The sequence below is a fragment of the Lygodium microphyllum genome, chromosome 7 (genome assembly GCF_053477565.2).
Source record: "Lygodium microphyllum isolate KBCC chromosome 7, Lygodium_microphyllum_v1.1.10, whole genome shotgun sequence".
Taxonomy (NCBI): Eukaryota; Viridiplantae; Streptophyta; class Polypodiopsida; order Schizaeales; family Lygodiaceae; genus Lygodium; species Lygodium microphyllum.
Genome location: NC_141141.1, coordinates 139526681 through 139552378, shown reverse-complemented (window position 1 = coordinate 139552378; position 25698 = coordinate 139526681). Strand labels below are relative to the sequence as shown.

General features: G+C 36.5%; 1 protein-coding gene across 1 annotated transcript; it reads right to left on the bottom strand.

Moving 5' to 3' along the window:
• Positions 1-2914: 2914 nt before the first annotated feature.
• On the bottom strand, positions 2915-25380 carry LOC148034021 (HECT-like ubiquitin-conjugating enzyme (E2)-binding protein). The gene is made up of 5 exons (XM_087682037.1): positions 24807-25380; positions 10832-10895; positions 6151-6633; positions 5501-5818; positions 2915-3830 (listed from the first exon to the last, which is right to left on the bottom strand). Exons 1-5 carry the CDS (start codon positions 25348-25350, stop codon positions 3674-3676), a joined length of 1566 nt encoding a protein of 521 aa, XP_087538163.1. The 5' UTR covers positions 25351-25380; the 3' UTR covers positions 2915-3673.
• Between the last annotated feature and the right edge of the window lie 318 nt (positions 25381-25698).

Here is a 25698-nt window from a genome sequence, read left to right as displayed (position 1 = left end):
ACACAACTCGATATAATGCATGAGCTTCAGATACTACATGCAAGAGCCCTTGTGGATTACATGCAAGCATACATTACTGATTTTAATAATCATCGTGTTGGAGCTCTTGAGATGTGTTCTAAACTTGTTGAGTGCTATAAAGGTAGTATTTGTATTGCCTACTCTTGATCCTTCACCAGCCACAATCTCAACTTTTGGACAATTGCGTTCCATGAGCTCAAAGGATGATCTTTCCAATTTGGCAATCGAGGTATTGCTAGAACTTAGGGCAATCCTAGAAGGTTTATCTATCACAATTCAACTAACAATCTTTGGCATTTTTTCACAAAGTGCAATGTTGAAATTAAGCATGCTCAAGTTTGGAGTCACTCGGCATATGTCTCCTATGCTTCTAATGGGATACTTCTCACAGATGAGTCTCTACAATTACTTCTTATACTTAATACATGGATCTAAGAAAAAATTGTTTTGCCAAAGCAACTAGCCTACATTACTCAAGATTAAAATTTTTGAATCTTAGATTTAATGAACTTCAAAACATCTCAACCCTCAACCTATTGAAAGGCCAGATCACAAATTGATGCTCTACCTCAAGCTTGAGAGGTTAAGGGTGGCTTTCTTTGATCCTTTGTTGCTAGGAGTTAAAGATCAAGAAGAGAAATCAATATTTCTTCCTATAAACCTGTGGCATCTGGAAGCAAGCTTGAGAAAAAAAGAGAGGTCTTTCTTGAAAATTACCAATAGTTTTATCTTTTTCCAACACCTAGAGTGATTTGCTTTACCAAGGACCCCTAAAATTTACATAAATTTTGCGACAACCTACTAAGATAGCGTTGTTACCTCCAAATATGTTTATAGCTCCCTTGATATAGCTTCAATGTGTTCTTCAAGAAAGGTACTAGCTACATGTGGGGATCTACTAACTCTTATGGTCCTCCTTGATGTACCTATACTTGTACCCAAGTAAGATAAGGTTTCTTGCTTGGAAAAGAAAACTAGATATGAAGAAAAGGAAGGAAGAAATGACCAAAGGCAACATTGATATCGATTGTAATGAAGGGGGCTTGAGAGAGAGGAGTGCAAAAGAGAAAAAAGGAGAGAAATACTAAAAACAATAGAGAGAAGCTAAAAATGGAGAGACAAACAGAGAAGCAATAAAAAATACAAATAATGTGAAGAGACTAATTCATTAATTCTTAGATGGGCCCGAGTCCCTTATTCCTTTTATACCCTGCCAATGTGATCACATATTTTTCTCATATTTTCCTACTCTTTATGCAAACAACAAAAAAATGTACAAGTTTTGTATGATTGGCACATTCAAAGTGCCAAATGAAAAATTGAGTCTTTTCAAGAAGTCAATAATACAAAAAAAATAACAATAAATTTGGCTCATAGCACCAAACAATAGAAAAAATAGGTTTACAAATAAATCTTAAAAGTATTATTTGTAAAATATTAGAGAACTATTACACATACACATAAAGATGTCTATACCTACATTACTCTTACATTGAATATGTGCAAGCTTTGTATGAAATAAGACAAACAATGACAATTGATTTTAAAAATTTTAATCTAAATAATTGCATTTCTTATTTTTTTTTTCTATAGTAAAAAACTAACTCATAATAAATATAAAACACAAATTCATCAAATCTATGTTCTATAATGTCTAATTCTAGTATTATAACTCTATTTTATTGATTTAAACTTAAAACCGATGCAAATAAATATAAATACTACAAAACAAAAAATAATAAAACTTTTCGTGTTTATTTAGAATTTCTTGAAAAGCTCCAAGTTTTTATAAATAATACTACAATCAACAAGTACTCCAAGAAATTATTAAGTGCTTAGAAAAGGTGTCAACAATCAAAAATAAAACTTCTTTGAATAAACTCGCATTTGCTTAAAAACTATCATACCATGTGAAATGAGAGAAATTTAAAAAAGTTCAAGAGTCTTGATTGATAAAAGTTGATTTCAAATTGCAAATAATAGTTGAAATCTTTACACAAATGCTTTACAACAAGATACATAGAATTCGAAGAGTTGTGTTTAGTACTAAAAAATATAGTGTTTGTTACTACTATCAAGAGAGCGAGCACTAGCGAGACACAAAAGCTTACGTACTTGAGCTGGTAGCTTTATATAATGACTTGTGTTAAAGATAACTCTTCAACTTCTGTATTGAGAAGATAGTTGTCTCAAAGCTTTAAATGATATAATGTTTTTTATTAAGCCTAACATGTATTATATTTATTCAGTTATTGGATTGAGGCCATAAAATATTTGCATCATAATCAAAACAATATCTTTTATGACCACTAGCTTTGAGAAGTATTGTAAATGCATTTCTAAAATATGTATATCTAAGAGATGCATGTATATTAAAGGAATAGTTTGATGCTTAATATTGTGAATTGTAAAAATGTTTATTTTCATTTGTTAGCTATAGTTTATGATGCAAGGCTAACATTTTGCCTCATAAACGCATTTGGGAGAGAGGATATACATGAATACCAAACATAATAACTAGATGATGTTTTTTTTAATAGATCATGGGTGCAAAAAGTGTTCAAGGTTGCGAAGTCCAAAAAAATTCTCTCTTTCCTAATTTTTCAACACACTGAATTCAGCCTTCATTTCATGCCATTGCAAAGGAAAAGAAAATTTATCTTGAAGTCTTCAAATTTTATATGCTTTAAGAATTTGCATTGTGCCATTTAATAGTAATAGTAGCTTCTCATGTTCTTAGCAATGAAAGTTGTGAGTGATACGGCCTATTAGCTTCTAATAAGTTGCTAATTGGATAAACAGAAGATTACAGTACACTGAAGCGCTCTCATCTATAAAGAGATACACTCGTCTATAAAGACATACACTGAAATATCTACCAAAAAACTACATTTCGGAAAAACTCTTTCCAGGCACGACCGTATTCATTACAAGATGGACTTGTTTTCGAGGTTACCTCTGATTAACTTGTACAACAGATCAGATTGGTGCTGTATACATGCCAGTCAATGAGGTGGATGTGCTTTCGGTTTCACAGCCCTGGACGGACAAGAACACCAAATTGGGATGGGACACAAGAAGCTGAAGTGTATACATGAAGCAGTACATGTCTAGCTGTATGGCTGAGTATGATACACTGAGGGGCATGCTTTTCTGGGGGTGTGTCTTGCCCGGGTGACCACAGAGCCTTGATGAAGGCAAGCGTGTTGATGGATACTATCACTGAGATGAACAACAATTGCGATGCACGGTTCCACAGAAGCCTGTTACCTCTTAGTCTGCATGCTCAAGACCACAAACAAGTAGCGCTTCCTTATCTCACCCCTTACGACTAAATTCACACAAGACTCATCACTAAAGCACACTACCTTCTGAATGGAATCACTCATTAGATAGATATCTAGCGATTATCAGATACAAAATAATCACCCTCTCCAACACTCTCCAACAACAATCGTTAGCACCACAAATTGGAGGATCCCAAGTCTTGCACTGCTCGATACTTTTCAGATTATACTCTAAAGACTGAATTTCATAACAGATACCCATCTAGTTCTACTTTCTCGTGTGAGTTCTTTGAGGGACTTCAATCCTCCGTGAGGATAGAGAAGCCAAGCTCTAGATACTATACCTGTGATGGATGTACAAGCTATCATATGTACAGAAAGGAGAGCTGAAAATTCTGCAGAGGCCTGCATGAGGAAGGGAAAAACAAGCTATTGGCAACCAGCTGTTTTTTCAGCCATGCTGCAACCTCATCCAACATATACACGGTCTCCACATCCTGCTGCTGCCAAAGCTCTGTGGACCTGCAGAAGTTGTCAGTTCAAGTAGATTATTCAGAAATAAGTCTACTAGACTGAAGTATTCTTCAAGGCTGACCACCATATGTACTCAAAACATGACCAGCTTTGTGTTCAAGTTTAAAAATCTTTTGATGCATCTCCCTGATGAGTAAAGGACAAATGAATCATAAGGTACCTCCTGCGTAACTCCTATGCTACCAGACTATCTTACTTCAAGCAGCTTATTCTGTAAAACCAGAAAACACAGTATCCTTATTCATCACAGAAAAAGTGTGATGGCATACACCCAAAAAGTGTGAATGATATGTTGTTGAGTAGACCTCATGAGACACAAATTGCAGCCTTAAAGGTTGAATTGCAGCATGTATTTGATGTCACAGGTCTTGGCAATTTGCACTACTAACTTGGCATACAGTTTACTACCATGAAGGGGGGGATTGTTTTGCAATACATCAAGTACATTGAGCAGCTTCTTGAGCATTTCCAGATGCAAGATTGCAAGCCTATCTCTACTCCAGCTGAGACAAGCCACAGGTTTACTCTTGAGGATGCAAGAGATAAATTTGATGCTTCTCTATATCAGTACATTGTTTGATATCTATTGTATTTGTGTAATACAGGGCCAAACATTCAGTTTGGGATCTCATAATTGGCACACTTCATGCATATGCATTGGTACACAATGAGGCATGTCTTTCGTTATCTTAAAGACACTCAAACATTGGGCTTCTTCTATCCAAGCGGCTCTACTCTTACCTTCCATGCATTACATACAGTGATTGGGCTGTTGACACGTGAATATCCACTAGTGGGACTAGCAAACTGTTTTAATAGATTTAGCATTGGTATCAGAGCAAAGAAACCTTGGGGATTCACCATCTGATCAAAATTTGTACTTTTCTATCTTTAAAAAACAAAAACAACTTCCCAATACGTACTCACAATTGTCTCAGATGAGCCATGACTGCCCAATAAGACCACAACTATTTGGAAAAAATCAGAATCAGTTGTTGCCCCCTACCAGTCCTACCAAAAAGCACATAAAGTCTTCCCATAAACTAGCAATACTGTTTATGACTGATGATTTACAGCCCATAGCTGCCCTAGATACTTTCTGTCAGCTGTTAATTGGCACGTGGGAATCGCAGATTGCAATATCTGCCACTAACACTTCATAACAGCAGAAAAGAGCATCACTATAGCTTTTAATAGGTTGAAAACAGTAAAATAGATCATTTGATCCAGATAGAAATAAAAGAGTAAAAGAAGGCTGAATTTCTCATCCCATCCCCCAATATTATTTATACTGATAGTAATTATTGTTGTAACCGAGGTAACTGCAAAACATGTTTCACACGCAGTTAAGTGTGAAAATATTTGGCATCTGTTGATAAAAATGATCCAAACTATGCCTTCGCATCAAAACCTATAAAAGGGACATCAGGCTAGTAATGAGAGATACATATTGATGGTAGGCTACATGGTTTTGGGAAACCTCTTGGACAAAAATATTTTTTTCTGGTAAAAATATTCATCACATAAATTAGTCCTGATTTCATTTCATTAGATGTGCTTTCTCCAATGCGTGGTTACTTGCTAGATACAGACTTCTATATTCATGCAGCTCCTTTACTAATCTTATAAAATTGCCAACAAGCATCACAAAATCATACCTTGATTTATCAGCTGAAGATTGTGTGCAGTCCAGAAACATAATTTTCATGCTTGGTTGTAGGACATAAGTATTACCATTTCCAGCACCATTTTTCCCACATCTCTGCAAGTTCTCTTTTTTAAGAGCCTTCTCACTTGCAGAAGTGCCATCATATTCCAAGCAACAACCTGTGCAAATGGAAGCCTCATAGCTCAACACAACAAGTTGAAGCAGTGAAGTCTTTGAACTCAGGCTTCGGACAGTAAATCTATACACACTGTTGTTCTCTGATCTTGATTGCAGCTCATTTGCAAGTAACTTTTCAAAACCAACATCACTGCACATGCATTCGAAACAAGAAAGTTCAAGAACTAGTCATGTCGATATTTTCAAAGATAGCAACGTCATTAGCTTGGAAATTTCAGTAACACCTCAAACAGTGCATACCTAAAAGGTTAATGACCTTTTATCCACAGAATTACAGATGATTTATGATCAATTTAGAGCCATGTCGGTTAAGGTATAAATTCTTGTGTAACTAGATATGATAGCTTTACCAAAACATTGGTTTGAATGATGAAGTAAACAAATAATACTGTATTTCTGAAACAAACCCCCCCCCCCCCCCCCCACACAATAAACAAATTGACGTATCTACCAGAAACGCACCTGTATGCATCTGAAAGACTCACATAGGTCTTGAAAACTGATATTTGACACCTGAACAAGTGAACTCCATCTATAATGTCATTTGTGCTATCCTCCTTACAAGGACAGGCGCCAATAGGAGACTCACAGCTGGTACAATAAACAGGTAACCAATTTACAGTTTTTTGGAACTCGTTTTCCCAAACCATAAATCCATTTCCAATGGTAAGAAAGCATTGCCGATCTTGTTCACTATTAGCGCCATGTATTGAGGAGGGCTTAGAATTACTATTATCATGCTGTAAGACAGCTTTGAAATTTACATCTTGAGACTCAACGAGGAAAGTGGACATCCCTACAAGACATCTTCCAGGCGTCAAAGACAGGCTTCTTTCATAATTTGCCCTAAATGCCTCAGCTCTTGAACCAAATGAGCAGCAGCAAGTGCCAAACCAATGTTCAAGTACTTCACGCCACTCTCCACAAGGCAGCTGCACAAAGTCTCTGCAAAATCCCAAAAACCTTCTGTGAGCTTGATGATAATGCATTTTGAATACAACAATTTAATGTCTCAATTACTTGAGTTGACTGAAAATAACATCCCCGCTCTAGGATTGCAATGATTCTCCTGTGTAACCACTTATTTTACCAAAAAAGATGTGCCCATCACTAAGTTTAATGACATCCAACATGCTTTTAAGATGCTACTCAAGGTTAATTTTGCATGCGAGGCCCTGTTTGAAGGGCAGCCATCATTTGCTTTTAAGGCAGCACAAGGGCAGAGAAAATATGCAGAGCCCCAATCTAGAAGCTAGCTCATGTGTTTTTGAGAATCTACTCAATCTAGAAAGTTGCAAAGTGATCTGGTACCTGATAGTGCACCCTAAGCAAACATGGATTCAATGCACCTACTCAAATGCACATGCTCAAGGTATCTCGTTGGAACAAAGGAGAACAGGGAGCTTCATCCTCCCTCGATTCTGGATTGCAGTGGCTAAATGTTTGGAATGACCCTACCCTAAAAACTCTCATGGTGCCCTACTTTTGACAGTTCTAGTATCTACACTGACTACAGCAGACCAATCTCCACGTGCAGTTACTAAAGGCATAAAATCCAATCCATGGGATCGGAGATCCATTGTCTTTGCTTCAGAGTCCATCATGGCTGCCATCTTTGGCTATGGAGTGTCCACCTTTGCACCAGACAGGTTCTTGCTGAATCGTTAGTCCTGATTGCATATCTTTCCAGTACAGTTGTGTTTTTGGCTTATATGCTACCATGTTCAGTCCAGATCAGTGAGTGCATTCATGTAGCCAGCTGGGCAGCACCTCAGCACTCCGGACAGCCCCTTTTGCAGGCTGGGGTGGACAGACTCACCTTTTCTGCTATGTTTCCTGGGATGGTCACTCTCTTTGCCAGGCAGCCCCTATCTCAGCTGGGCGACAGGTTTTCTGACCTGCTTGACTGAATTTATTGCAGCTGTACCCTTAATGTCTGTGTTTTGCAGATCTATCCCTCCTGCCCAGCATAGAATCACCTCTCCCACCTTGAATACTCCTTGTCTTTCTCATTGTCCATCAGTCATCTACCATCTCCAACTTCCCCAATCCATGAAAATCCATCCTATATTCCATGTTTCAGTCTTGGAGCCATGTCATACATCTAGTATCCCTAGAAGAATATCAAAGCCATTGCCTCTAATCATAATTGAAGATCACCAAGAATATAAAGTAAAACAAAATCTTGGATTCGAGAATTTCAAGAGACAAATTATTGTATCTTGTCCATTGGAAGAGCTATGATGCAAGTGAACGAATATGGGAACCAACTTCACATCTTCTCCCCTCATGGAACTCCATGCTAAAAGAGGGGATAATGTAACGAACACTCAAGCAAGGACAATCCTCGGTTCATAAGCAAGTTGTTACAGCCCTTGGTTGCATGAAGTTTCTAGAAGATTTGAAAACATTCTAGAAAATGTTTACACCATTGCTTATGTCATTGTTGATATCAACATCCATGTCATGTCATGTGTCAACTATAGAAGATGGCGGGTTTATCAACAAGATGTGAAGTTTGCCTTCCTTCATGGTGATTTGAAGGAGGAGATCTATGTTGATTAGTCTCCTAGCTTTTTCTCATCAAATGGCCATGTTTACAAATTGAAGAAAGCCCTTTACGGCTGCAAACAACCTCCGCGTGCTTGGAACAAGAAGATAGATCAGTCCTCTAAGGAAAGCTGAGGTATCAGCATTCCTGTGTTGACCCCTAATTGTACATCCATACATCACGTGGAGTGTGCACATTGTTCATGTGAGGATGCGCTCTGTTTATACTCTACATGGACGATCTCATTCTAATGAGTGATCATGCCTAGAAGGTCAAGTAAACAAAGGAGACACTACATGAGATGTTCAAGATGACAGATATGGGACTTCTTCACTTCTTTCTAGGTCATGAGAGTTGGCAAACTCCAAGGTGGATTTGCATCTCTCAACAACGATATATGCAAAATCTTTTGACCATCTTTGAGATGGAGGGGTGTCGGTCTATTTCTACTTCCATAAATCTGAATTGGAAGGCTATAACCCATGCAAATTTATCGATGGTAGATGCTACCCGTTACAGGTAGTCAATTGGATCGTTGATATGGCTCCTAAACACCTGATTTGATTTGTGATTTGTTGTTGGTTTGCTTAGGGTTCATGAGTGAACCTAAGCTAGTTCATTGGCAAGCTGCTTTAAGGATATTGCATTTCCTAGGGTGGACCCCTGATCTAGGTATTTGTTATCCAGCAAGTACACAAGATATAGCCTTTGTTCTACGAGGCTAGACAAATTCAAACTCGGCTAGAGCTGTGGACCACAAGAGGTCAAATACATGTTATTGCTTTGCTTTGCATGTAGGAGCTATCTTTGAAGGGTGTTAGGGGAGTTTGGCTATCTGCAGACAAGCCCTACTACACATCATTGTTGCAACAATGAGAGTTGCATAGCTTTGGCACAAAATCCTATTATCCATGCTCCATCGAAGCACATTGAGATACAGCACATTTCATTTGAGAGAAGATATTGGGTGAGACTATTGATGCGGTGTATTGTAAAACAAAGGATAACTTGGCATACTTGTTTACAAAGACTCTTACTGAGGAGGTTCTTTGACAGCACTCCAAATCCCTAAACCTTATGCCACATCCAAGATTTGAGAGGTGTCAAAGATTTGGCCATCCCTTATACAAGCACAAGCAATGTATGCTATTCTAGGGCAGATTTTGTGTATCCTAATCAGATCAAATAGTTTGCAGCAGTCACCAACACGATTGCAACAGTTTTAGGCAGGTGAGACAATGTCAGGCAGGCAGGACAAGTGCCATGTGACAGGCACACAGCAGGCAGCAGTTTTCGTCATTTTTTTCTGCATTGTTTTATGCAGTCACTCAGCCTGCAGCCAAGCAGCCAGTTTTAGGCTGGCCAACCTATTTATTTTATATATTTTCTTGCTGCCTATTTATTACCCAGTTTCCGTGGTCACAATCATTCAGATATGTGAAGTGCAGGTAGAGAGACTCTGGCTGGCATACTTCCACAGCCTGCTGTACATATCCACTTCCTTATTCAGCATTCATTGACTGCAGATTTCTCTGTTCTTTCTCTTTCTCTCTCTCTTCTCTCCATTTTCCTTTCTTTCTTTCTGTCCAGTCATACGCTTCCACATTCGCTGCACTCTGACATCTGCTACTTTACAGGTGACAATTTGTGGTCATTTATGATTGTCTTTGCTGCATCATGCATCCTATAGTTCGTGGCATGTTGTGAGGTTTGGCCAAGATCATGTCCAGCATCATTTTTTCTGATCTTCAAATCAGCAGCCCATTTCCAGCCTGTTCATCAACCATGGTCAGCACACTTAGCTTGAGAGGAGACTGAGGGGCCTGGAGACTAGAGGAAATGTTGCACACTGCTACACAAACAAAATCAGCAGCCTAGAAGACTCCTATCAGTAGAACACTCATGTACAGATTGAAGCATTCCCATGATCAGCAACCATCCTTCGCAATTCAGTTGGATGGCAAGGATACAACGATGGAAACTGGGGTGAAATTGACTGGACAGCAAACTCGACACTAAAGATGACTGGTATAGGGGAGTGAAAAATGTGAATGCACTGAGATGAATGAACTGCACAAATGGTCCTACATAAAATAGAGAAGGTAGGACAGGTCCAAACATAAAATTTAATATCTGAACAAGTCGGCCATAAATGATTCCAGCAGCTAGTCATGCAATTCAATCAGCCCATAAACTAGGTGCCAGAATAAAGCTGGACAGAAACTCTCAGCACACCTAAGTCAGCGTCAAGTTATTGATCAAAGAGTCAGAGCTGAATAGCAGATTTTTTATTATGCCAGAAGGCCCATGGTACATCTGATCTTGTAAAATAGCTATTAGAGAAATTGAGAGAGAGAGAGAGAGAGGATTTGCGTGTTTGTCCTTTACGAAAAAAGAAAAAAGAATGCATGTGTGTGTGTGTTTGTGTGTTGTGTGTGTGTGAGAGAGAGAGAGAGACACACACACACAAAACACTGCTTACACTTTTTGACCACCTCCACAAAAAAGCACCCTCATCAAAGCACCTCCCAAAATAAGAAAGTAAAGCAAGAATTACGTGCAGTATGTTATGAGCACATCTTATATACATACCTAACAAGGTTCTTAGAAACCTTTGCATTGCAACTTTTGCAAAAGAAAACCGCCTCTGTATGATCTGCCATCGTTTAAAACATATACAAGTCAAAATTGATTTAATATGGACAAACTTGAGAAAGACAAACTAGTTCTCATAACATGATGTCTATATACAGTTCGTTGCCAAGTTAAGCATTGGTAGTTGAATTAGCTTATCTGCAAAAACAAACCACAAGACTATTAAGTTTGATTACCTACAAAACCAAAAAACAGGTTTGTAACCATCATGAATGTCCATTTTGGTCTCAATGTGACACTCAAGAAAATATTGTAATATGCTCCATGAAAAAGACGGTCAGTAACCACAACTGTGGTTACTCAATTGATCGCACTGAATAGAGAGGCTGCCAAGAGCTTTAGTGCACCTAATAATGTGCCAGATCAAGCTATGCAGAGATCATGTCTGCAACAGCACATCATGATGGGCAATTGATCAATCAGGTCACAGAGCAGTTGGGTAGTTGTTCGCTATTTTTGCTTACATGGCAATGTTAGTTGACACATGCACAAGTCAATTGGTCTTTTTTTAATGTTTCAGCGTTTTAATTTGTGGGAAGATTTACAACACGCAAGCTAATTAAAGTCATGGCTGGCTGTATTGGGATCATCGTCGTTGTCATGATCATGATCATCTCATCGCAACAACATTGTCATCTCTTCCTCTAGCAAAATCATGATCTCAATTGGACCTTTCGTGACAAACTCAAGTGAGATAGCTTCACAAACAGCCTTTCTCATTTTTAAGAGATGTAGGACAATACACAAGTGATGTACATGCTCCTCTAATGAACTAAGTGTAATCAAGTATGTCATCAATGAACAGCAAGGGCATTGGTTGAGCCAAGGCCCAAAAGGTAGAACAAAATACTAGTAATGCCCATACTGCATACAAAAAGCGGTTTTTATTGGGAAAAAGAACATCGTATCTATTCTTGTCATGAAAAAGAAGGATGTCCCGATGTGTTTTTTTGTGGATTACAAGGGTTTCAATTTGGTAGTAAATATAGTTTTACGGAATCCACCGAAAAACCTCACGGAATCCACCGTGGAATATGCCTCCTGGCATCAGTTAAAAGGGTGGGATTCTCCCTAGTGATGTACTAAGGTGGAGAGTGATATAAGTGTCTAGTGATGGCCTAAAACCTTGATGTGCATCAAAAACAATGTGCGCTAAGGCTAGATAACCTATTATAGGTCTAAAGTAAGGATCTAGATTGAAAGAAGAGGGAACTAAATGTAAAGTGAATGTGGGAGGGAAGGGTGGAAAATGTGAATGTGAATGGGAAGCACCAAACTCATACTCAAATGAAACAGAGGATAAAGGATTACCTTATGAAACATCTCTAAACTAAGAGTGTTCTTCAAAACCACATCAGTATCAATTTGGGTCCATGGTGACTTACATTTGGTTCTTGTATAACAGGAGTAGTATAGAAAAAATCAGACTCGCACCAAAATGGATTGTACGAACTTGCCATTGGGCTTGAGCGTGAAGACTTTGAACTTTCGGTTGCCTAAATTGAGAGGTGATCAGTCTTATTAATGGAGTGCTCCAATTGAGATGTACCTTGTGAAGGAGTATGAGATGAAGAAGATTTGGGTGGTTGTGAGTGATTCCTAAAAGAAAAGTTGGTAGATGGAGTGTTGTTCTCCAAATAAGACCATAATGTCTCCTTAGGGCTCCATTAGGCTCTCCGTGATTACCATAGAATACTCTTTAAAAGAGCATTGACTCTAAATACCATGTGAAGATTTGCTACGGTTTGCATAGAGAAAACACAAAATGTATGAACATGGTTGAAACACAACAAATTAGACAGTAACACAATAAACGCAAAAACACAAACAAATAGTGGTACACAAGGTGGATTCCTTGTGCGAGAAGTTGACGGGGACGCTTGTCCTTTTGGACTGTCAGATTAATTTAATGTGCACATGGGTGATTCCACAGTGGGTGATTCCGCAAAATACATATTAAATTAATGGACGTTTATGAGTTTAGATTGCACTCGAATTACATTAAGGTTATGACAAAGTTTCAACCTATTTAATTATTTTGTAGCTGAAGACTACTAAGTATTCACTTTTGTGGGTTTTATTTTATTATTTTCTAGCAATTGTGAATGTTTCAATTGATGTGTAGAGCAAGCAGCGATGGCATTGGGAAACACCGGGTGATGGCATATATTCAAATTACCTAGAAGAATTATTATTTTTTATGGGCCCACGTCTTATCACTAAAGACGTGGTATCAATATTTATTTAGACATATTATTTTTGTATGCATATAGACGCTCAGTTTAATATCTCATTATTGGACATTGTATTTGGGCATAGCCTGATTTTTGGACGCCCAAACGCTTTACTCTTTATTTGGGCAACAACAAACACAAAAGCCAAAAACATGCTAATTGTAAATTGGGCTATTTTTTAGCTTGAAGATTAATAAATCTATAAATACATGCCTTGTGAAACGCTCACACAAGGCACAGGGGAAGATTGCACCCAGCTGATCTTTTTGTCTCATGTTATGCAAACTCTCTTCTTGCTTTTATGAAGCTTTTGTAGAGTTTTTTGTTCTTGGGGGATCTTCCGACGTTCACTACGCACGCATACAACATCCATTTTACGCACCAGTGGTATCAGAGCAAAGTTGAAATCAAGGGCTTCCAATAACTTACCATCTCGAGCGAAGGTGAAGCTCCTAGAACGAACGGGCTCTACAGACTGTCTCGCGACGGAACCGTCAATATGGGCATGTTCTTGGCGATAAAGAACTCCCTATTGCACTCTAAGATCGCGAAGGACCACTTTCAAGAGGCGGAGGACCTCTCGAAAAGTCTCTTTGTCAAGACGTTTTTTCTCAAAAGAAAATTGTAAATTGTTAATCTTAATAAGCTTTTTTTTAAATTTAAAAAAAGCTTAAGCTTAGAGAGCTTAACTAAGCTCTCCAAAATCTCACGATCCGTGGCAGCAGCACATACTGATCGATATTGACTTCAACGAAAACATCCTACCGTCCTATCATTGATTAAACGATTTAGTTAAGCTTTTTATATAAAGCTTAATGTTCTAAGCCTTACTAAGGCTCAAAATTCAATCTTTAATCTCTTTCATAGTGGTTCTTCACACCGTATTACTCCCGAACTAGTTTCGTAGTCCCAACAAGCCTCTATTTCCACCTACAATTTGGCAGAGTTGATTCACACCAAGCAACCTTTCACACATAGTCTATGCGGAAGAATTTTTCACTTAGAAAAAGACTCTCATCAATTGTCATACCCGAGAAAAGCAAGATCATAAAAGCAAAAGCCGTTTTTTATTTTAAAGCAAGCCTTGTAAACCCAAATTTGAGCTACGCTCATCTTTCTAATGAGATTTCCAATGTGTGAGGTTGTTTGAGATTTTTGCAGAATGTCCAATCAAAACATGGAAATTTTTATGAGCGAAGGTGATTTGCCAGGGTTGACTATGAAGCAAAAATTGGATCTAATTATGATACAACTTCAAGAAGAGCAAAGAGTACATCAAAATTTGCAAGCACAATTGGCTACACTTTAACGATCCACTGTTAATCAAGACAGAGGGCAACCTGAAGATGTTATTCGACGTACGATGATACGACACTCGATGTACAATCTCTCATGAAAAAAGCCAAGATAAGTTTTTAAAAAAATTCAAATTTCATACTTTAAATGGGCAACATGACGACAAAATTGTTCTTACTTTCATCAGTCAGTTTGATCATTTTTTTCATAAAGAGCAATATATTGAAAAAGATAAACTTAAATGCGTTACTAACCATCTAGCAGACAGAGCATCATTATGGTGGATTGTTGTCCGCAAGAGTGTTGATTATTCCTCTACTTGGAAGACCTTTCAAAAGAAATTTTTACAGAATTTCATTCCACCTTAATTCCATGAAAAAGCAATCAAACAATCGAATCTTCTGTAACAAAGAGATCGTGAATCCATTCCGCAATACACTAAGCGTTTCTGGAGTGCCTTACTACAACTTTGAATGCTTGAAAGTGTTCCTGAGGCAATCCACAAGCGCAAGTGTATGTCCAATTTGCTTTATCACTTCTATGCGGAAGTGAATATGTTCAAGCCAAAGACTTTGGAGGATGCAATTTCTTTAGTACATTATACTGAGGATCAAATTTGTGGACAAGAAAAGCGACCGCAACAATTTTCAACTAATGGTAACTTTGGTACAAAGCAATTCAATTCTAGCTTTTGAAGATTCAATCAAAATCGCTTTGTTTCTTTTTCTTTCCGTGAACCCTAGACTCGACATTTTGCTTTATCATCAAACACAAATTCAAACCCTAAGCCTTCTCTCCAGCCAAATCCCAACATACCCAAATTTTCAGCCATTACCAATAATGTTTCCAAAGCAAAGCTTATAGTTTGCTACAAGTGTCATCAGCCTGGACACTTAGCAGTGAACTGTTAATCCAAAAAGCAAGCTGTTCAAATCAATCACTTGGAAGCAACTAAAGACAAAGACCATGAAAACATATCAAACTTCACTGAAGATGATGATGATATCAGTGATACTTCAGATACTTTACCAGATATGTCAAATCCTCATTCATTATTAACGATGAAATGTCTTGTGCATGATCAAAAAAAGATTGTTTTGTATGATGATGGAAGCACGCATAATTTTATTTCCGTAAAGTTGATAGAAAAATTGAATTTACATATTGTTTCAACTCATTATCGATTAAAGCTTGCATTCTTAAGCACTAGATACAATGATACACGAGAAATTCATGATTTAAAAATTAAAATTAATGATTATGTTAAGCACAGAAATTTCTTAGTTGTGTCTTTCCCAGCTAGTGATATTATCTTAGGAATACATTGGCATCACAAATATAATCCCGACATAGATTATTCCACACATTCCATAAAATTCATCTTAACGGAAAACAAATCACATTACATGAAACGTACACCTTTGATAATTTTTCCATGCTTAGTCACACACAGGCTAAACGCATATTGAAAAAGATAGTAAATCATACTTAGTATAGATAAATAAAATTGAAGCTAAGAAAAAACAATTGCATCCTAGACATACGCAATTTCTTTCATAATTTAAAGATTGTTTTGTTGCTAATTTACCCTCTATTTTGCCACCTATATATCTCGAAGACCATAAAATAGACTTAATCACTGGTTCTCAACCACCATGTAAAACACATTATAGACATAATCAGATTGAACAAAAAAAATTCCAAGCACAAGTTGAAAATCTGTTTAACCAAGGACTGATTAGACCCAATAGTTTTCCTTTTGATGCACATGTTCTATTAGTTAAGAAGAAAAATAATACATATAGGTATACATTGACTATCATGCCCTAAACAAAATCACTGTTAATAATAGATATCTGATCCCTAGGATAGACGATCTCATAGATAAACTACAAAGAGCCACTATTTTTAGCAAAATAGATCTCAAATCTAAATATCATTAAATACGATTAGATACACCTAACATTTTCAAGACTACATTTAAAACTCAAATTAATCATTATGAATTTTTTGTTGTGCCTTTCAGTTTGATCAATGCACCAGCTACATTCAATCAAATGATGAATCGTATATTCTTGAAGTATCAAAATTATGTGATTGTTTTCTTTGATGATATATTGGTTTTCAGTAAAAATGAAAATGAGTATTATGAACATCTATCTTTGATTTTCAAATTGTTGAAAGAGAATTAATTATATGCTAACACTGACAAGAGTAAATTTTTTCAAACCCAAATTAAATAGTTAGATCACATTGTTTTTTCTGATGGTATTCATGTTGATTCTAAAAATATAGAGACAATTTTGAATTGGCCAATCCCTAAAAATGTGCATGAGTTACGTTCTTTCTTAGGTCTTATCGGCTTTTATAGAAAATTTGTGAAAAAATTTTCATTATTTCTATTGCCTTTAACGAAATTATTAAAGAATTGTGTTGTGTATCATTGGTCTGTCAATCAACAAAAGTCTCTTGGTTTATTAAAACGTGCTTTGACACATACACCTTTTTTGCAATTACTTGATTTTAATCGACCATTTTTTCTAGTAGTCACTGATGCTAGCGAATCAGGAATAAGAGTTGTCCTCATGTAAGATTCACATCCCATAGCCTATTCCAATTGCAAACTTAAACCCTCTGAATTGAAGTATTTCACCTATGATAAAGAATTCTTAGCTGTAGTTTATGCATTATATCAATGGAAACATTATCTAAATTTATGATCAAAACTGACCAACAAAGTGTCAAACATTTCCTTAGTCAACCACAAATTTCTGACCGTCATATTAAATGGAATGTCTTTATTCAAAGTTTTTATCCACTTATCCAATATTATCCCAGAATAAAGAATGTCGTTGCCGATACATTGAGTAAAAGACCGAGTATCCATAATATTTCTATTCTATCTTTTGATTCTCTTATTCATATAAATGATACTTATGACCATAATCCTAATTTTCAAGCTGATTGGAACAAATTGATTGCTAATAACTAGATTTCAATTGATTCTTTGTCTTATTCTAATGGATTTATATTTTATGAGAAAAATTTGTGTATCATTGTTCAATTTAGATCATTTGTGTTATCATTGTCCTTCATATCAAGGCCATAGAGATATTATTTTCACTTTCAAAACATTGATTGAAGATTTTTACTCGTCACAAATGAAATCTGATGTTTCTAACTTTGTTTCTGAGTGCTTAATTTGTCAAAGAGTCAAGCAACAGCATGGTAAGTAATATAGTTTGTAAATGCATTTACCAATTCTTGAACGTCCATGGAAACATATTTCAATGGATTTTATAATTGGTTTGTCTAATACACAAGCTAATCATGATATGATTTGAACTATAGTAGATCGATTTAGCAAAAAAAAAAATTTCCTACCAAGCTAGAAAACATTAACTACATCTCAAGCTACACAATTGTTTTTTAAAACTATTTTCACTAACCATGGTTTGCCAAAAGTTATTATTTCTAATCGTGATTCTAGATTCTGTAACAATTTTTGAACTACTTTGTTTGCTAATTTAGGTACTAAGATTAATTTCTCATCTACATTTCATCCTAAAACCAATAGGTAAACAGAAGCTACTAACAGTATCATTCTAGATTTTTTGTACGTATACACAATTTCAAAACCACAAACATGAAACACACATTTACATCTACTTCAATTTGCATATAATAATATACCACACACAACTACACAAAGAGCACCTTTTGAAATCATTTATGGACATAGATTGTCTACACCTGTTACATCATTATTGAACAAAGTTAAAGTTATTGATAATATTGCCAATATACATGCTACTATTTTTGCTCAAGTTAAAAACATGATTGCGAAAGCCCAACAATCATACACTAAACAAGCTAATAAGAAAAAAAAAACCATGAGTTTCAATGTTGATGATTATGTTTGGTTACGCATTAAAAAGAAAAGATTGCAAAATGTTGAGGAACACCCTATTATTAAATTAACACCTAAATTTTATAGACCTTTCAAAATAATTCACAAGATCAATGACAATGCATTTAAATTAAAACTACCCCAACACTGAAAGATACCTAATACTTTTCATATCAGTTTATTACAACCTTTTAGAGGCCAATTACCTAACCATTCTGTCTATGAAAACCCTCTTTTGTTAGAAAAAGAAACTAAAATTCTTGAATCTCAAACTATTCTAGACACAAACTTTATGACAACTAAAACTGGTCATAGATACTCTAGATAATTGGTTAAGTTTAAAAATCATTCTATTAAAGAGACTCAATCGACGCACGCCCGCGACCTAAGTACTTACCCCTCACTGCTCTCTCCACATTGAGCTAATAGCAATTGAGGATAACTGCTATTCCATACCGAGGGTATAATACTAGGAGACGTATTCCACGGTAGCTTCCGTGAGATTATTATTTCACGGTGGATTCCATAAGGTTTTTCAATGGATTCCGTAAAACTATATTTATTTGCTAGGGCTCGTACACAAGGTGAATTTCTTGTGCGAGAAGTTAACGGAGATATCTGTTCGTTTTAGACGTCAGATTAATTTAATGTGCACACGGATGGTTCCATAGTGGGTGATTCCGCAAAATACATATTAAATTAATAGATGTTTATGAGGTTAGAGTGCACTCGAATTAAATTAAGATAAGGACAGAGTTTCAACATATTTAATTATTTTGTAGCTGAAGACTGCTAGGTATTCACTTTTATGGGTTTTATTTTATTATTTTCGAATAATTGTGAATGCTTCAGTTGATATGTAGAGCAGGCAACGGTGGCGTTGGAAAGCACCGAGCGTGACATATATTAAGATTACCTAGAAGAATTATTATTTTTGATCGGCACGCATCTTATCACTAAAGGTGCGGCATCAATAATTATTTAGGCGTACTTATTTATTAAAGCGCTTGACAAACATTTATTATTTTTGTATACGCATAGACGCTCGGTTTAATATTTTATTATACGACATTGTATTTGGACACAGTCCGATTTTTGGATGCCCAAACGCTTTACTCTTTATTTGGGCAAAAGCAAACACAAAAGTCAAAAGTATGCTAATTGTAAATTGGGCTATTTTTTAGCTTAGAGATTAATAAATCTATAAATGCATGCCTTGTGAAGCGCTCACACAAGGCATGGGGGAGATTGCATCCAATTGGTCTTTTTGTCTCATGTCGTATAAACTCTCTTCTTGCTTTTATGAAGTTTTTATAAAGCTTTTCATTCTTGGAAACCTTCCGGCGTTCACTATGCGAGCATACAGCATCCGATTTGCGCATCATTAACATTATACCTTACACACACCCATAAGTATATTACTCTCTATCCTCTAGTCCTCTTGAGTGGAAAATCCCTCTCCTACACATTGTACCACTCTCCTTGATTACTCAAATGCATAAATTATCATGATGTGCCAATGAAACATCTCCTTCTTTGAAGAACACAATTGATAAAAAGAAATTATCTCTATGTTTAGACCTAGTTCCATCTTTCCCAATTGTCCCTAAATACAAATCACATTCTGATACTGATGATCGATCTTCTTTGAAGTAAAAAAATAGCAATACACTCGCACCCTAACAAAGACCCAACACTTCTTACCTGTAAAGAATAGCTTTTGTACATTGTGCCATAAAACAAGCTATGTAGATGACAATTGCCACTCAAAGTCCAAGGGTCTTAGTCCCATACCTAAAATCACCTCATTCCCAACTAAGAATCTTCTATCCACACCAAAGCTAACTCCAATTTCTATTCCTAAACCAATCTCAGCCCTTTCCAATAGTGATAGTGCCACTCCAAGGAGCTTGTAAGGGGATCTTTACCAAGGAGTCTTAGCCCCACATCCAAAATCACCACATCCCTACTAAGGGTCTTCTATCCACACCAAAGATAAGTCCAATTCTTATTCATAAACCAACCTCAAGCCCTTCCCGATAGTGGTGGTGCCACTCCAAGGAGGTTGTGAGAGGATTTGTGCAAGAAGATAACACAATATCTCCACCTCTAGTATCCGTATTCATCAGTGGCTGGCCACCAATGCAGTAAACCTTGGATCTCCCTCTCAATCAATCCTTAATAATAACATCTCTAAATGATTCAATCATTATGTTTCTCTATGCTAGTCTCTTAGATATCCTAGAATATATTTACGAACCTTAGGTTAGTATCATTTAGGCTTCGTCGTACATTTTCAAGCATAGTAATCAAAAACATCATAAACATTTAGAAATAAAACATTAGAAACGTATTTCGTAAGATTTTTTCAAGAGGAGATAAAATAAAAAACGCATTGTATTTTATATGGAGATTTGTTATAGTTTTACCTAGGAAAATATGTTTTAACCCTCCATGAAACTCTCTCTTAAACAAAAAAGAGTCAATCAAGCTTGCAAGATAATACATGAGAATCAATTGAGAATAATACTTTACATATCCATGATCCATTATTAACTTATATCAAAATTAGTCTTTGGACAAGCTATACTATGATTCAAACTAAACATTATGATTCTTACATGACACAAAGAAAATCGAAATAAACATGTAAGTAGCCCATGTACAATGTGGACTAAGTCAACTTGCAACATCATGATTCTTATTCCAAAACAAACTGACAAAATATCAAAATCCAGAATGAATCATAACATATTATTAAATAACTCATAAATAAAACTAAAGTCATATAATAATCAACTCTTAAGACAAGAATAGATACTAGATTAATAAAGTCCAATAACTAAATAAAATCCCAAAAAAGTAAGTCTCTCATCCAAAAACTTGAGCCCTCACAAGTCATTACTCATCATTATCATCATGTTTACCATTGCCCAACAATTTTTATCAAAAAACCATATTTTAGGATCTCACTTTTTTTTATAAAAAACCTTACATTTTTTGCTGTCACAAATGTTTTTTACTTCTAGAAACGTTTTGTTGAGTTTCAAACTCAAAGAAACATATTTCTTTCCTACTATGTTTTCAAGTCTTCTACTATGCACTTTTTTTAAAAATCTATTTCCATTACATCTCACTCTCACCATATCTACATCTCAATATGAAATATCCAATATCCCAATTTCTTTATTCATATTTTCATGTTGGCCTTTGTATTTCAATTAGGACTAGCATTGCAAGTATATTACAAATCCTAGCTAGGCTAAAGATTTTTTGGTTTTTGCATTGGTGTGTATTACCTCCATCAACATGAAAACAAAGATAGCATCTTCTCTCCCGAGATTGGGTCTTAAGCATCGTTTTTCTCTTGGCAGCTAACTTTCTTTTTCTTTAGTTGAGATGTTTTTATCATTTAACTAATATATTGTACATCTATTTTATTTTTTTATGACAAATAGACTACTATCTTAGCCATTGTATCTTCATATTCTTAACTAGCACAAGAGCCACCTCTCGAGCTTGAGTTCTATGCATGTCTACAACACTTGGTCAACATTAGAGCCCTCTCCTAAGATCAAGTATGAGCCCATCCCACAACTGCCTTGGTAGCTCACTTTTCCCTGCTCTTCCAATTGGGAAGGGTTAAGTTTTCCTTTTTCATTCAATAGATCCATTTGTATATTAGATTACTATCTTGACGCGTCTCGACTAGCATAAAGCCCTCCCCAGAAGTTGAGATTCAAGCTTGCCTACACCAATGGTCAATACAAAGTCCTCTTGCAAGATCAAATACAAGTATATTCCACATACCAAACAACAAGTTCTCCTTTGGCCATTTCCACTAAGGGATGTCCGGTCTGCCTTCATCGTCAACTTCTTCATTATTATTGGCACCACGCAAAGGCCAACATCAAGTTATTCCTCATGCATCAATATCCATGATTGAGAGGGAGCTCCTACTCTTTCCTTCTCATCAATATCCTTGAGTAGTCACAATAGCTTGTTTGTTTTGTAATATAGTGAACCTTATCATCCCCTTTTATTCTCCCCATGGGACACACTTACTTAAAGGCCACAAACTATTTATTTTTCACCCAAAAAAAAAGTTTATATGTCCATCTTTATAAGTCTTAATAAGCCACTATCTTGTCGACAACCACTCTTTGTCCAATGCTTTGGTCTCTCTAGAGTAATCACTTGGATTCCCTTGGTAAGACAACCACCATCTTTGTAGTCTTTGCACGCCACTAGGTAGCCGATATGCACCCTTTATTCAATGCCTTGGCTACTTTGGGGTGCAATGCCTTGGGATAAACATGGTCTTGAGCTTTTCTTCCACTCCCTTCATAGTTCCAATTTTGGATCTAAGAGAAAGTGTTGAGTCAAAAATGCATTACAAACTAATTAGCTCTTTAAAATAGCTCTAAATATATAAATTACTAGAAGTTTCATTAAATGATGTCCAACCGTAGAGTTTTTATACCCCATAAGCAAAGCAAAACTTTGAGAGAATCCTTCTATACCTATAAATAAACAAGTCGCCCATCATTCAATTCATCCTTCTCTACAAGTTTTCACCTTTAGCACTTCCTTTCATAGCAATCCAAACTCCAACTTTTGCAAACTCTTGCCATGTTATCATCAAGTATATCCACTTCTACCACTCACTGTTCCTAGCTACTAGCAACTACTCCTATAGCCCCAAAGAACTACATTTTCAAGTTGTGGAACCACCCTACTGTTTAGCAATCTTCTACGCATCAATTAACTAGCATCTTTATCAATGTAAGCTCATTCAACATCTAATACACTTTTCTCAACTGTCACTTTGCTACCTACAATCTCAGTGAACAAATTTCAATATCTAGATTATTGCATTTTGATGGTGGCTGACTTACTACCCTTCGATATTTAGCACTCTCTCAACTCCACTTAGTGGTTACGACACTCCAGACCCATATCTTGTGGATGTTGCACTTCGACTGCTCCCTCAATCCACTCTCATGAGAGCTATTGGTTATTGAACATCTCTTCCCTTGAGCATTTTGTATATTCTCATATATATTTACATCACTGATACATTCACATTAAATTTCTCTTTGTTCTCTGTTTCTATTTATATATTTACATTTTGTCTTATATGTTTCTCTTCTTGTGTTTACATATAAATATCAATTCTTTTCACAACTTGGACTAGAATGAACAATTGAAATATTTTATTTTTCTTAATTAATAGCAATGTTTTATATAAATGTAGATACAACAAGTATTGATTCAAAAGTAAAAACATGTATACCTAACACCCAAAGTAAAAGGAGAAAAAAAAATGTAGGTTTATACTCTATGTTGGTTTTTCCCATGGGATGGCCAATCCTATATGGAGGTTCTATTCTTTCTGCAAAATCTCTACTTAAATACACTGAAAGAGAAATTATCAACATTACTTTCTAGCTTATATTGGGCTCGATGTATGAGAATCAAATCAAACTCGACCTGTAAACTCTAATAGGGTCTCTAGATATCATGATACTCAAATGTTTCTCCACCAATGTCGAAATCTTGCAAAGCAAACTACGAAGCCTACTCTTGCTCAATTCTTGATATATGATATTTTGAAGATTTAAGCAATATGAAAGTGTTCAAAGTCATCTTTTATCTAACAGTTCTTATGTGCGATGAGAACCTTTCTAATCAAAATTCTAAGTTCAAAGAGTAGCTAGCTCTAATACCATGTAAAGAAATACTTGAATACAAAATACAAACACAAGTTTTCAATAAAGCAAATAGAACTCAAAAGGATTAGGATAACTTAAACACATAAGATAAATGAGGAATGAATAGATACAATTCTCAATGCAATAAACACACTATATAGAGTGAATTCGAAACCTCAAACTCCCATATCTCTAAAGGACTAGGCCGGAGATTAAGAGCTGTAAAGTATGTCATACTTTGAACAATACCAAAACTTCTACCAATCTCTCCCACTACCCAAGCTAGGGTGAGTTTGTCACTATGTCTCACATTTCAATTTAATCTCACATGTGTAAACCACATATGCAAAACTTATTTGTCCCAATAAAATAAATTAAAAGTTCACGGCCCATAAGGAAGATCCAAACCAACACCGCTATGGATGTGGAGTAAACCTCATAATGTGAAGTGCTCCAAAATGAGCACCCATATCTTCAATTCCATTTGAGTATAAGTTAAGCACTTCGCACACTCGATCCTTGCTCTTCACTCCCACTTACTTTTAGTATGCATTTATATTCGTCTACATTAAATTTAGGACTCTCATTATCCGATGTTCGCATGTACTGTTTTTGATCCACATTTAGGGTTTAGGCCAAAAGTAACTACTCAAAGGTCAAAGCAAAACGGCCCAGACCAATCATTTTTATAGTTGTTCAACAAGCTGCAGGCGTAACAGAACTAAAATAAATGTAGAAGTAGAAACGGCAACAAGAACCTGTAAGCGCTGAAGGGTTGTTCCTTTGAGACCTTCGACCATCTTGGCTTTCGCTCTCGCGCTCAAGGTCATTGTTGCCCTGCCCTTGGACTCGTGCACTGCCACTCTGAGCTCCATCATAACATCCGGTGGTGCCGCAATGGCTTCGGTCTATGTCATCCACGATTGATAAAGAGGAGAAAGCATCGAGCTGAGAAGGGTCGAAGGGGAGGAGGCGGATGCAGATTTCGATCTGGTCAGCGTGTGCAGTGGCGCGAGGAGGGGCGGAGTAGTCGAAGAGGAGGAGAGGAAGGGGCAGGCGGATTGCATGAGGGGAGCCATCGGGGGATGTCCAGGAGCAGGAGAGGGAAGGACGTGGGGTGAGCAGGCTCGCGCGCAGAGAGAGGCACTCCTCCGACGGCTTAAAGGCAGGAGAAGAAGAAGATGATGAAGAAGAAGAAGAAGAAGAGGAGGAGGAGGAGGAGGGGAGCAGGAAAAGACGCAGGTTGTGGACATTAGCAAGGAGCTCGATGCTGTAGCTCCAGTGCTGTCCTCCCCCGTCCATAATTTAAAAACAGTGACAGTTTAAATTTGGGTAATGATAAATTTGCTAGTTTTGAACCCTAGTAGAGCAATTTGCTAGTTTTGGGTAATGATAAAATTGCTAGTTTTGAACCCAAGTAGAGCAATTTGAAATCTATTTGCGAATGACCTGAAGGGCCAGATGGTTTCGATCCCCAAGGATGGCTCGGTCTTAATTTGCTTCACCAGTAGGAAGGGGTTTGGGCACCTCTATAAACCGAACACATTATAAAAATTTGAACATTTTTTAAATTATTATAATATTATAATCAATGAGTGATAAACAAAACTTTATCATAAGGGGCTTGTGCATCCTCTAGAATATTCAAAC